Below are 13,270 nucleotides of genomic sequence, written 5' to 3' on the forward strand. Positions count from 1 at the left end.
ATCACCACTCTTTATGAAACTTTTTTCTAAAAAGAGAGGATAATGTCATGGACATACATAATTACTTTAATAATTATTTTAATAATATAAATAAATAGAAGTATGTAGAAGTACATAAACTTGATAATATCTTGTAGAAAAGCTTCTTAAAAACTTTATAAATGTAGATTTATACTAATATGTGATTGTAGGTGATTGATAGGTTAAAAATTTGGTCAATATATTGGCCATGTATTGCACATGTTGGCCTTTTATACTATAAGTTGAACATGTAGTACACATATAAGAAACATGCCTTACAAAATTGACACATGTTTTGTAAATTAAACATGTATTAGATGTTCTAAAAAATATCACCATGTAGCTTCTAGTTAGATAGTATATATAGAGGCAAGAAAGAAGCCTTCTTCATTCTTATATATATATATATATATATTTTTTTTAGTCTAGTTTCAAGGATTTTTAATTTTTTAGTCTTTGATAATAGTTATTTAAGTTTTTTATTTAAATATACATATTTATTTTTTTTATTTTTTTGTTATTTTTCTTTGAAAAAGATATTATTTGATTATTTACATTATTTGAATTAATATCTTTGATAGCTTGACTTGTTGTAGAAATTTTCAATATTTTAATCTTATTCCATTAAATTTCTCTAACATATTAATTATTGTTTCTTTATACTTGTAATAGCAAAACTTTCCAAATTTAATTGTGATGTTGATTTACTTTTTTTTTCCGATTCCACAACTTTTTGGCATAGATATTAAACTTCATTGTTGACTTCTTCCATAGGCATAGGAATAATATTTCTTTAATTGATGTTGGTAATACATAAAATTTCTACCCTTGTAATATTGACTAGCTTGTGAAGATTTGCAATAGATTTATCTATTCTCAATTTTGACAAATATATCATCCATAATTTTTTTTTCTATCTTTATAACAAATAACTTTAATAAATCTATAAATAAAATTAGAAGAAGATAATTTACAACTTCTAATATCAAATAAAAATTTCTACAAAGAAAGGTAGTCCATTCTCTTTAAAAAAAAATATTAATATTGGAAAATAAAAAAATATTTGTATGAAGGTGAATAGTTTGCAATTTTCAAAATACAATCATAGAAGTATAAAAAATCACTTATTTCTATAATAAAATAAGAATATTAAATTAGCACTCTTGTCAAATTGTCAAAGATATGAATCACAAATAATAAAAAGTGTAATACACTCTTGTGATACTTGAAAAGAGTAGATATTTACTCAAAGATAGTATAATATCATAACTAGAATAGCTATTGCTAAAGACAAGAAGACTATAGACTTTTGAAATAAGACTAACAACAAAAAAGCCATTCACAAGAAGGCTTCACTTTGTCCTGTAAATATACTATCTAACTAAGAGCTATGTGGCAACATTCTATAGGACCTTCGACATGTGTCCAACTTGTGTATTTAAAATTATTTTTAATAGTGTTATGACACTAACATTATAAATTCGGGTAATATCTTAAAGTGACTTTCAAAACTTATTATACTTTAAAAAAATTTTAAAGACAAATAGAATAAATTTTTATAGCTTTAAGATCTAAAATGTTTTTTATTTTTTATTTTTTAAAATATTGATAGAAAATCATGGATTATTTGAATTAATAATAAAAAAATTAAATACAAAATTCTTTTTAAAATGTCAAACTATTAAAATGACATAAATTATAAATTATCAAAAAAGAATAATTAAATATTTTATTCATAATATTCATAGATTTTGAGATCCTAAAATCAAACCAATTGATCTTAAACATAATCAAATTTCTATACTCATCTTTAAATTCATTATTTAATATTACATAAAAATAATAAAATAATAATAATAATAATAATATTTTTAGCATATCAAATGAGGAATTGAATATATATATATATATATATATATATATATGTATAATTTTGGTAGTCTATTTATTTTGTACATATCCAAAATTTTCAAGATTTGTCATACAAAACAAGAATTCTTTTAATCTAGTAGTAGTGATTGTAAATAGAAAACAAAACAAAATAAAAACATAAATGCAAGATCAATCCAATATATTTACGAATGATTTGCTAATTTATTATTTTACTTGAAAGAAAGGACAAGAAAGGTGAAGGCATTTTGCCAGGGAAAGGGGGGGGGGGGGCTTTCACCACGGGGCCCTAAAACGAGGAAAAAAAGGACCTGGGCAGCGGAGATGGGGGCCGCGGCGTTACATTCTCCGCGGATAAAGGAGGAGGACCAGCACGGAGATGGTTGCCGTGCTATAGCGAGGCTGCGAGGAGTTACCGAGTGTGAGCGAGTGAGTGAATGAATGAATGAGACTGGCCCCCACGCGGAGCCTCTGAACAAGCTCACTCACTCGAAGCATGCATGGCGCAACCATGTGGATGAATGGAGCACATTCATGCATTCATTCATCCTCCACTCCAGCTTGACCCTTGGGAGTCCAAGGCCTGCTCGCTTTCTGGCTCCTGTATCTCCACAAGGAGATGGAGAGTTGCGCGCCGGAGAATTTGCGAAGGAGAAGGGTTGAAGAATGAGGTTGGTGTAGAGATTCATTATGAATTGATACTACTTACTAGCCAATCACGATTTCGGAAAGGCACAAGTTGATGGGTACTGAGGTCAACTTTTGTGTCCATCTGCCTTCTACGACAGTTGATGTGCGAAGAAAATCGCTTCGCTGGCTCCCCCTCCCTGGTGCTCGCCACTTTAGGGGCCAGTGGAGTGTTGGCATTCTCAACCTCGTCAAATCAGGAAGGGCCTGGTGAAGGAATTTTAGCATCAGGGTGACTGCATCTCGACTTTGGCACTTAGGGGACTGCACCTTTATGCCACTTCACATCCCTTACTGGCCGGGTTATTCTTCTCCGGGTTTGGGCATCGCGAAGCACGATAGGACAAACCGAGAGTAGTTGTAATCAACGCGGAAAGCGGTTCTTAGGTTTACCCTGCCTTGCTGCGCCTCGGCGGGGAGCTATCTAGCGATGAGGATGGGAGCATGATGAGCCGGCGCTTTTCGAGTTCACTTAAGACGGCGGGCATTGCATTTTAGGAGTGGGAGGGAGTATAATTTGCCAGAGTCCGTAGAATTGGTTATTCGACTGGTGGTGCGGTGGTGATAGTTATGCTGTGGTGGGGACTTCGTATGGAAGTCAGGTTCGCGGTGAGGCAACGAGATGGTGCATGCAGGGAGGACCGATATGGAGAGCTGTCCAGGCTGTGAGGGGAGCACTCGTATTCTTTTGACCTTTGCTAGAAGAGGGAATACAGCGCTCTCCCTCACAGTCTGTACAGCTCTCTGTATCTCTTCCTCTTCTCGAGGTTGCGATTGTATGACCCTTGTTGGTGTATGATCAGGATCTTTATGCTTGCTTCTCGAAACTTCGCTTCGTGGACCAGCTATGATAGGATGAGTCCTTGTGCGAACTGGTCTAGTTGGGACTGTGCGGTGCAACCGAGATGTGATGTTGCACGATGGATATTTGAGAATCCCGTTTCCTTTCTACTCGGGTCTGAAACCGGTGAAGTGTGGTCATTGTCAACTCTATCATGTCGTATGAAAAAACAGTTCATTTATCACCATTTCATCAGGCCATTGTTTGTGTCCTTTCAACAGTCCCTATGTATACACGTGATTAGGAATTCCCTGTCGCAGATGCAGGCACCACGTGTAATACCTGACACGAGCAAACCCTTCCTTGTGATCAAGCTAGCGTAAACCTACGCCCCCACCAGGTGCTAAAAATCTCCTCTTAAAATCAGTGTTAAACGCCGCAGACAATCGCTGCATTTCGTAGAACCCTGTTTCATTGCCATTACATACATTCATGAGGTATCCCTCCTATTTCAATTGTAACCCCTGCAGTGTGATCATCTGATTATGTATGCATTATGCTGCACTTCCTAGTGGGATTGTTCGCGAAGCAGCATGCTGTATTCTTGGAAACTGCAATTTTGAAACGTAACAAAAAGAAGGAATGATAAAAAAGCTCAGATAGTAAACTCCTAAACGAACGGTGAGAGTTGACTTCTAACTCACTTAAAAAGTAGCCACGCAAAACAATCCAACATCATCGAGATCATAGAATCCATTCCAGCGAAGACTTAACCTCGTTCAATACCCAAATCGAACTGCAAATTCAGCTGACTACTCGGTTTCGAATAATCACAGTCATGTAGGTAGGAAGTAACGCCATCCACCGCTTGAGACATTTCTGTGCACAAACCTGTGAAAACAAAAGGCAGGAGAAAACGTCACTGCAACACATATGATAGACCCCACACCCGTGGACTGAAAACCATTAATATCATGGACTAATCACCGTTAATGCCATGGACTAATAGTCATTAATATCATGAAGTAATTCCAACTACCCTACCCACCGGGAGCAGAACACCCCTCGCCCTCAGCGCAACGCCGCATCTACTCACAAGATGCGGGACTGTTACAATCTCCCCCACGTACTATCGACGCTTTCCCCGCGGGGGCATCAAGCGAACACCGGAAACGAGGCAAGAGATTCATGATCGAAACTGTGTCCGATGTAACCAATTCAAGCCCCGACTAAATGCAGGAACTGTGTCAAACAGTGGCCCCATTTGATACAGACTGCAGAGCCCAAGAATACGTGATGTACAGTCCGCAATGTGTGCCCGAGGCCTAAGTCGATGTAGGGGAACCACCACGGGGGCCAATTACTTTTAGAGAACTTTATAAGGGGATAAGTCATACCTCTAACACGGTTGACTTATCCCCTTATAAAGTTCTCAAAAAGTACGCATCTACTTTTGTTCGTTAAAGGAAAAGATTTACATAGTCAACCCCCCTACTTGTTCACGGGTTTAGAAGTTAACCCCATGGAATACCTATCCGCGTCCTGCCCGTGGATGAACGAGCGTTCATCCACTCGGAACGGTCCGTTCTCATGACCTCCAACTCTGTCAAGAGAGATCTGACGACGAGGATGAATGTACATCCGCTTTGCATCTACGTACATTTATACCATCCAAATGCATTAGGATTGTATTCATACCTGACTTGCTATTATTACTATGTAGAATAGTAAATCTATGTATGCAATAGATAATATCTCTATTAATATTAAATAAAATGTTCATAATCATTCAATGTATAAATAATTGTATAATAACAGTTTTATTTAGGGGAATGTTAAATAGACCCAAGTTTTTACTAAATTGATCCACCCATCCTAACCATCCTGAAAAGAATAAAAAATAAAAAAATAAAAAAATACTTCTAGATTCATTTCTCCATTATTCGGTCTGCAACCATTAAAAACCAACCACATTCATCATGATTACCATGTTCTTCATGTATATTTTTAATTTTACATTAACTACATCATATCTTAAAACATGATAATGAGACAACATAATATTTATAAACTGCTGACTAAAAAAGCATAAGTGAATGTTACATTTGTAATTGTATCACAGAGTTTAATAATAATAAAATTATACTACACAGTACATACCATGTAATGTATTATAATATAAGTTAGTTTTCTATGTAGTATAAGCATATTGTTGTTACTTTAAAGCAATGTAAAACAATATATATTTGTTGTTAATATGATTAAACATTGACATATAATTTCGCATATAAACATTGCATATTACACATGTAATTGTTCAATTACTCTGTGATATCTGAAATGCTTTCTTCTTTTAAGTTGCTATGTTTACCTGACGGGAATGTTAACATATATTCATGTGTGTTTTCCAATATTGAACTCTTTTCTTGGGTTCATGTATACTCAATGTACATTATTTGCCTAAGATTTCTATGGTGTGCTTCACAGACTGTCCAAACTATACACAATAACGATTTACATTAACTTTTTCTTCACAAATCAGTGATATATGTATGTGTATATGAATGTATGTATGTACTCAACTTCAGTGTACTCAGTAGTTATCATTGTATTATTTACAAGTAGACACAAGTGTAAGCCATCATTGTATAATATAAAGTACCAGAGATATTCTTATACTACATAGAAAACTAATTTATATTCTAATACATTACAATGTAACAACAGTATTTTTAAACAACATTGTAGAATAAGATATAAAGTACAAAACTCCATCCAAAATCTTCAAATGTCACCTGAAACGATATTTGATTTCTTTCCTGCCAAATTTTGTTGCGTCCATCGCATACAAATTGGCTTGTGTTGATAAAATCAATGCGTGTGCATTGATTTCGATGCACAGCACACTAAGATTCGATACAACTATTATTGCGCTACCTTAACTAACCCTTATCCATCCAGTTCAAAAAACAAAACGAAAAACAAGTGAAATAAAATAATTAACAGAAGACAGTGAATGACTTTTCTCCTAAATTCCTGAGTATCAAATACATACTGATAAGGAGCTGAAGAGCACCCCATAATCCCGTTCATTTGATATGCAAATAACTTTTATGAGTTGGATAACTTTGATAAGATGGACAAACCACTTCAGAAACAGATAGAACAGTGTGAAGCCCTGAAAGTAACTAACTCCATCAAGCCAAGACCATCGATAAACGAGGAGGTTAACGTATGGGTCCAAGTTTTATTAATGACCACAAAACACTTCCACTCAATGAGAGAACAAATAAAACAATGAAAACTAACACGAGTTAATGAGCACCCTTTGAAATCATATTGTTGGGAAACGCAATGTCCGGCTTCTTGGAGCGGACAATACCCAAGTGAGAGTCATAGTCATCAGACTGAATTTCCCACTTCCTCCTCAGAGCCTTGTCAGCCTCAATGTCCCCAGCTGTCTTCCGATTCTCAAAAGCATGAACCTCCGCCAAATCTGTATAAATACTGGCATTTACTGTAAGGGATGACCGCTCTTCGGCTGTGAGATCCCTCAAAAATTTGGCAGGGCTACCCGCCCAAATCTGAAATCATCAACCGGTCCACATACACGAGGTTACACAGAATTGCAAAGACTTCAACATCTTCTGACAAGTAGAATTCTAGGTCATTCCTTCACTAAGTCATTTATTGAAGCATAAGTTTTAAAAGTACAATAGGTCAGGAGGTGTCAGAGGAGCTTAACTGACCTGGCCAGAAGGAACGCGAGTTTTTTCTGCGACTACAGAACCAGCAGCCACCATAGCGCCCTTCTCCACGACGGCTCCGTCCAGAATGGTGGAGCCCATGCCAACAAAAGACTCGTCCTCTACAGTGCACGCATGAAGCACTGAATTGTGTCCTGCAAGCCAGCTCACCCAACGAGATAAGCGTATGATTACAAACAGTCAAGTCCAGCTCAGAACTATAGCAGCGTAGATTAATAATAATGAAAAAACGTACTTTCACTTCATAATAAGAACAGACTTAAGGAATAACGTCACACTAATGGGCGGTGCACAGCTACATGCAAGCATAACTAGCACATGAGCCTCTGTATGATAGACTTACCGATAGTGACTCTGTTGCCAATGATGGTAGGCTCAATACTGCTGCTCACATTGGTTTTCGGCACATTAACCACAGTGTTGTCTTGAATATTTGACTCAGCACCCACTTTGATCTGATGAACATCACCTGCCACGCGGTCACATCTCCATATGAGAATAAGGCGCGAAAAGCTGACACGCAAGAAGACATCAAAACTGGACCCTGGAATTGCAATACGGTGCCCATCTTCGTCCCCGTTTAATTAAAAACCTTCATCATCCTACTGTCCTCTTCTTGAAATAGAGCTCTACGCGGCAAATGTACTGATTACTTCAAACAATGAAATCAGAATTATGTTGCATCTAGACTACCAGATGCCCGACTGGAGGGATCGGACATTGAAAAGTTAAAGTGGGATGAATTCTAGACTGTAGAAATATACTGAGTCTAATTCGAAAGCAGTTTGAAGTGATCGTTTAGATCCGCTACCAGCTCAATCACGTCAAATTAAGTTCACATACGGTTTGCAGTTTTAATTTTGAGATCTGAATATTCCAACTAAAATCATCATTCGAGGAATATGCACATTGTAAATACCAGGGGTATTATAGCACAGAGACGCTGGTACTGAGATGAACGACATGACAGAAAATGGGTTTATCGAGTACATGAAGAATAGGTTTGGAAAAGTATAGAGACTGGACGAATATGCGCCTTACCTCGTAGAACGCACCCGTACCAGATTGAAGAATTCTCCCCAATTTGCACTTCTCCAACAACAGAAGCACCGGGAGCCACAAATGCAGACTCCTCAATGACAGGCTTCTTGTTAAATATGCCCAATATAGTTTGATGCTTGGAAACTGCAGATCATAATTGGAGCAAAATAAATGCATTGCAGAACGTATAGATCAACTTCGATGTACTTCGAGTCGGAGTTCTGAACTGAAACCACTTTCAGAAACTAGTAACCTAATTCAAACGAAAATCCAGAATTCAAAAAAAAAAAAAGGTAAACTGGACTCCCCACGAAATTCGCTCCCCGCCTGGTACACATCAGCCCTCACCCAATCTTTGCGAAATCGAAAAAGGAAACAGGATCATGCGTTAATATGAACAGATTCGAACCCAACGAGAAAAATGTGTTAAAACAAACGCCTCTCACTCTAGCAATTCCAATCTCCAACCCACAGTAGGAGCTACCCGAAGCTTTACCTTCGTCTTTGAACACGTAGCCGCCTTGCAAGCGGGAGCCAAGTCGATCGAGGGCTTGGCCGGTAGAGCGGGCAGCCTTGCCCAGCGAGAACACCACTCTGCCCAGTGTCCCCATGATGCAATTCTGGTAGCCCTTCCCGCAGAGCAATGAGTCCTCCTCAAGAGGAAAACAAAAACAACAAAAACGACAACAAAACTGATACAAAGGAACAACAGAGACTGAGCTCCAAGCCCTAATTTCGTCTCCTAGGCCACATGTGCGATGAGGTGGAACCTCCGTGGAAGCACAGGAGGGGTCCTGCCCAATCGTAACCCCTGCCGTCTTTCCCAATCAGCTCCCAATCTCAGTTCCTGATGGCCACCGTGGCACGTGCACGTGTGTCCCTCGGATGAAATTACAGATTGGACGCTCTCGATCAAACGATGTGATCCAATTACTGCTCAGTAAATGTAATGTTAATACAGTTATTTTCCCCCATACCTAATACCATCTGTTGTCGACAACAAAAAGTATTAATTATTAAAACAAACAACACTAGGTACTTAGATTCAAGATCGTTAGATTGCTACATAATAACAATAGCATGTTGCTACTTTGTGGTGGAACACTTACATCTGGTATGCAAATGAATGAAAGATGAGCATCAAGTTAGAATGCATTGAAAAAAGATAAACAAGAGAGAACTTGGAATTAATTGAGGGGAATTTTAAATAAACCCAAATTCATACTAAATGAATCCACCAAACCTAATCATTGTGAAAAAAAAAAAAAAAAAAAAAAAAAACACACACACACACCTTCAATAAGAAAAACGTGGGACAAGAGAAAAAGAGTAGTCAATAATAAAGCACATGGACGTAAAACGATGGATGTATGGATGAATGAAGAAGCCCTGTTCCAGACGAACTGTTCATCCACAAACGTAATCCAAGCCCGAACTGGGACAGAGGTTTAGCCAGGTGTGAAAAGTCGCGTGCTTCAAACCCCATCGGATTCCAACGGTACTAGCCACGTCATGAGCTTCATACTCGTCGTCTTTATCGCCGGCTCCGTCGGTCTATCCGTGAATTTCGTTCGTTCGTCGGTAGTTCGTCGTCTCCGTCCGTCCCTCCCTCGAGAGCCTTGCTTGTCGCGGGACTCATCGCCGATCCAAACAAACCCTGTGAACAAACTTCGCCGTGCTCCGTCGCTTCGCTTGTCCCCGACAAGTGGTGCGCACGGGTTTTTATTCGTGTTTGCTCCGACGATTTGGCGTGTTTTTATGTTTGGCTACGGATGAGGAAGGGACGTAAGTTGGCGGTGAATTCAAAGAACTGGAGGTCGGGGTTGATTGGTGGAATTTGAGTTTAATATCGTTTTGTGCGCGCGGGATTTGGAGGGAGATAGTTTGGGCGAGCGTGACGGAGGTGTAGGAGGTGGGTGGAGGTTTTGTGTGACGCTGCGGGGTATGGCTTTAGGGTTTCGTGTGTGAGCTCGGAGGTGGTATTACCGGATTCAACACACAGGCTACATGATGATGTGGTGCCGTTTAGAGGAGTTTTTTGACGCGGATTGATTGCATTTGATTGGTTTTGGTTTATCGTGGCTAATAACTATCGTGACTTAATATCTCAGCGTGCTGCTGCTGCGGATGACCTCCTAAATTGGAAGAATCGGTTGTTTTGTGTAGCTGTGGCGGTTTTGTTTGTGGTTGTATGCTATGGGAGGCGATCGAGTGCGCTGGGGAGATGTTGAGTGGTTAGAGCCTCTGAAATGAATCAAAATAGGTAGTGAGCATTTTCGGACATAGTTGAGTTATTCATCTTTTCCTCACGTTTTGTTGTGGTTGAGGTCGTCAATCTTTTGCCGAACCATATTTGAAGATTTGGAGAGAACATTGAGAGGGTTGTGTCGAGAGTATCAGGGCCCAAAATGTCTGCTGCAACAGCCCCATCAACTGCCACCGGCACTGCACTTACCGGTGGTGTGGCGCCTGAAAGAGTCATCGCCAAGCCCCGAAGGAGGACCACGTTGTCGAAAGGCACGCCAGAGGGCGCCGAAGCGCCTCTTTTGGCCACCGCAAATGCAACAGCTGGGACTCGGGCAAGGCGAGGTCGAGAGCAGAAAACGGCGTTGGAAGAGTATGCATTCTCGAGGGATCAGACTATTGCGGAGGAGGATGGACCTGCTGCTGTGCATCATGAATATGTTACTCCTGCCGCGACACCGACGAAAAAGATGTCTTCGCATACGGCTGATGTTGCAGCTGGCAAGGCATCGCCCCCGAAACATAGGACAACGAGGATGGCGCATTCGAAGGTTACGGAAGAGAAAAATACGATATGGGATGCGATGGGACATTTGATTTCCCTACCTTTTTTGTTCATCCTCATTATCTTTGGGCTATGGGGAACATACTCGCATTTTACTTCCAAGCCAGCAGTGCTGCAGCGGGATGTCTCCTCTATTGAAGTTGAGAAATTGGAGGATTTTGTGACCAAGACAACGAAATGGATGCAGGTTAGTCTTTACTCTCAGTGTGCGTTTTTAAAGAAGGAATTTAATTTTTCCCTGAATTGGAATCTATACACTCAAATTGAAGCCATTTTGGCTACCTCCAAGGTTTAATATCACTGTGCTCAAACTGTTGAAGCATTGTAGAATCTTACATGTTGATACGGGGAGTTATTTAATTTCTCATGATTTTTTCACAGTTTGATTCGACATTTCGTTCCAATTTAATGTATGTAGTTGTAATGTTATCTAGCTGATGGTTTCGATATTGTTCTGCTGAAATTAGGGCGGATATTTGATATTCAGTTTCATGTCTTTCACATACTTGCAGGTACAACTGGAGGTTCTTGATATGAAGATCGAGAAAGAAACAAATGAAGTACGGAACGAATTTGCGCAGAAGCTTGATACTCAAGTGGCGGAAGTCGCATCTGGAGTAAGGGGTCTGAGGGCTCAAGTTGACCAGCTTTATGAGAGTGGAGTTCCGTTGAATCGTCATGAAGTCATGGAGCTTGTTAAGAATGTTGTGGAACAGCGCGCCTCCGAGAGTACCAGCAAATCGTTTAGTCTTGAAGACGTCCGATCAGTTGCACGGAAAATAGTTATGAGTGAGCTTGAAAAGCATGCTGCCGATGGTATCGGGCGTACGGATTACGCTCTGGCTAGTGGGGGTGGACGGGTTGTGGATCATTCCGAGGGAGTGTTTCTAGGGCGAGGTCAGCAGTGGTCCAGCTTGATGTTTGGTCACATCGTTCCAGGTGGTACGAGGAAGCATCCACTAGCGCAGAAGGTACTTCAACCCAGTTTTGGTCAACCAGGAGAATGCCTGCCTCTGAGGGGAAGTAACGTCTTTTTGGAGATTTCTCTTCGGACAGCCATTCGTCCTGATGCCGTTACTCTTGAGCATGTGGCTAAGGTAATATATCAATCCCCTGTCTCCCCTACTTTCTATCACAATGAAGCCAAGTATGTTGACAGTAACCAGACTTTATTTCGTCACTGTGGGGTCATGTATATTGTGATCTATTTAAGTCTTACCCGTGGGTTGAACATGATGCGGAAATATCAATCAGTGCCGGAGTGCATTATTACTGAGGCTTCCTCTAATGCATGAGTTCTGACGTCATTGTAGTCATTTAATATTTCAACAATTATCTGCTGGTTTACTTTTTAAGTAAAATCGTGGAGTTGGCTTTTCACATACTGACAATGACTATGTGTACGACAGAGTGTTGCTTATGATTTGTCGAGCGCACCTAAAGAGTTTCAACTGTATGGTTGGCGAGAAATGCGACCAACTGATGGAATTGCTCAACCTTCACCAGAACACAAGTTGCTGGGGCAATTCATCTACAACTCAGATGGTCCTAGCAATGTTCAGACGTTTCAGCTTTCCAAAGATGATGTTGGTGACGAACCGATAAATATGGTCCGACTTCAAGTATTGTCCAATCACGGAAGTCCTCTGCACACTTGCATCTACCGAATTCGAGTTCACGGTGTAGACCCCCAGGCAACTCTATGAAGAAGTTCATGGAGAGTTTCAACATTTGTATCTATTAATTCTCATCTGTGAAAATGTACTTCAAGTTGAAAAAAGTGGCAGATGGTGGAGATAGTTTTCATCTTAGCATTTTTCTTTTTCAGGAAAGGTAGCATTTGCGGCAGTAGAGGAATGAGGTTTCTACATCGTCGACCTAGTTGAGCTATCGGAAGCATGGTGGCCGCCATGCCAATCGTGCCTGAACTCATTGCTTATGCAAGCTGTCTAAGATGTGACTCGTTGCTAATGTACTTGAGGATTTGTAGAAAGCGTGAGACAATCTATGCTGATGGTGTACGATATGGTTAGTGCAGTTTTGGTTGAGACAGAGCTAAATGAAGAGTAGTTCTGGAGATTCAGAGTGAATAAATGTGATACAATTTCCAGGTAGGGGAGGATTGTTCTGAGAATCAGTGCGAACCTGTAAAAACCTACTTGGAAGACTCAGTTGTCTCAATCTATGGGATGTCATCCTCTCAAACTGTGCTCCATATAAGTAACTTTACTTTGTGGGTGGTTTTTTATGATGTGCAGCAATTCACTTTTTAAA

At 39.8% G+C, this 13,270-nt stretch overlaps 2 protein-coding genes across 3 annotated transcripts; one reads left to right on the forward strand and one right to left on the reverse strand.

The window, feature by feature from the left end:
- Positions 1–6,606: 6,606 nt before the first annotated feature.
- Positions 6,607–8,849, reverse strand: LOC112288274 (gamma carbonic anhydrase 2, mitochondrial). 2 transcript variants are annotated; one of them, XM_024532303.3, is made up of 6 exons: positions 8,684–8,849; positions 8,499–8,540; positions 8,188–8,331; positions 7,490–7,615; positions 7,129–7,280; positions 6,607–6,963 (listed from the first exon to the last, which is right to left on the reverse strand). In XM_024532303.3, exons 1-6 carry the CDS (start codon positions 8,796–8,798, stop codon positions 6,694–6,696), a joined length of 849 nt encoding a protein of 282 aa, XP_024388071.1. In that variant the 5' UTR covers positions 8,799–8,849; the 3' UTR covers positions 6,607–6,693. The 2 variants fall into 2 exon arrangements, with proteins under 2 accessions (XP_024388071.1, XP_024388072.1); XM_024532304.3 differs by lacking the exon at positions 8,499–8,540.
- Positions 8,850–9,850: 1,001 nt separating this feature from the next.
- On the forward strand, positions 9,851–13,270 carry LOC112288892 (SUN domain-containing protein 2). The gene is made up of 3 exons (XM_024533601.3): positions 9,851–11,183; positions 11,509–12,093; positions 12,406–13,270. Exons 1-3 carry the CDS (start codon positions 10,596–10,598, stop codon positions 12,700–12,702), a joined length of 1,470 nt encoding a protein of 489 aa, XP_024389369.1. The 5' UTR covers positions 9,851–10,595; the 3' UTR covers positions 12,703–13,270.

The sequence above is a fragment of the Physcomitrium patens genome, chromosome 11, assembly GCF_059467195.1.
Source record: "Physcomitrium patens ecotype Gransden chromosome 11, ASM5946719v1, whole genome shotgun sequence".
Lineage (NCBI taxonomy): Eukaryota > Viridiplantae > Streptophyta > Bryopsida > Funariales > Funariaceae > Physcomitrium > Physcomitrium patens.

What these genes read in the sequence shown, in the direction of transcription:
- LOC112288274 (XM_024532303.3), bottom strand. Translation starts at nt 8,798, where the DNA reads ATGGGGACACTGGGCAGAGTGGTGTTCTCGCTGGGCAAGGCTGCCCGC. An exon ending in GTACGGGTGCGTTCTACGAG is followed by an intron (nt 7,616 to 8,187) that starts GTAAGGCGCATA and finishes ACCGCGTGGCAG; the next exon opens with GTGATGTTCATCAGATCAAA. An exon ending in CTCGCGTTCCTTCTGGCCAG is followed by an intron (nt 6,964 to 7,128) that starts GTCAGTTAAGCT and finishes TGATGATTTCAG; the next exon opens with ATTTGGGCGGGTAGCCCTGC.
- LOC112288892 (XM_024533601.3), top strand. Translation starts at nt 10,596, where the DNA reads ATGTCTGCTGCAACAGCCCCATCAACTGCCACCGGCACTGCACTTACC. An exon ending in AGACAACGAAATGGATGCAG is followed by an intron (nt 11,184 to 11,508) that starts GTTAGTCTTTAC and finishes ACATACTTGCAG; the next exon opens with GTACAACTGGAGGTTCTTGA. An exon ending in CTCTTGAGCATGTGGCTAAG is followed by an intron (nt 12,094 to 12,405) that starts GTAATATATCAA and finishes TGTGTACGACAG; the next exon opens with AGTGTTGCTTATGATTTGTC.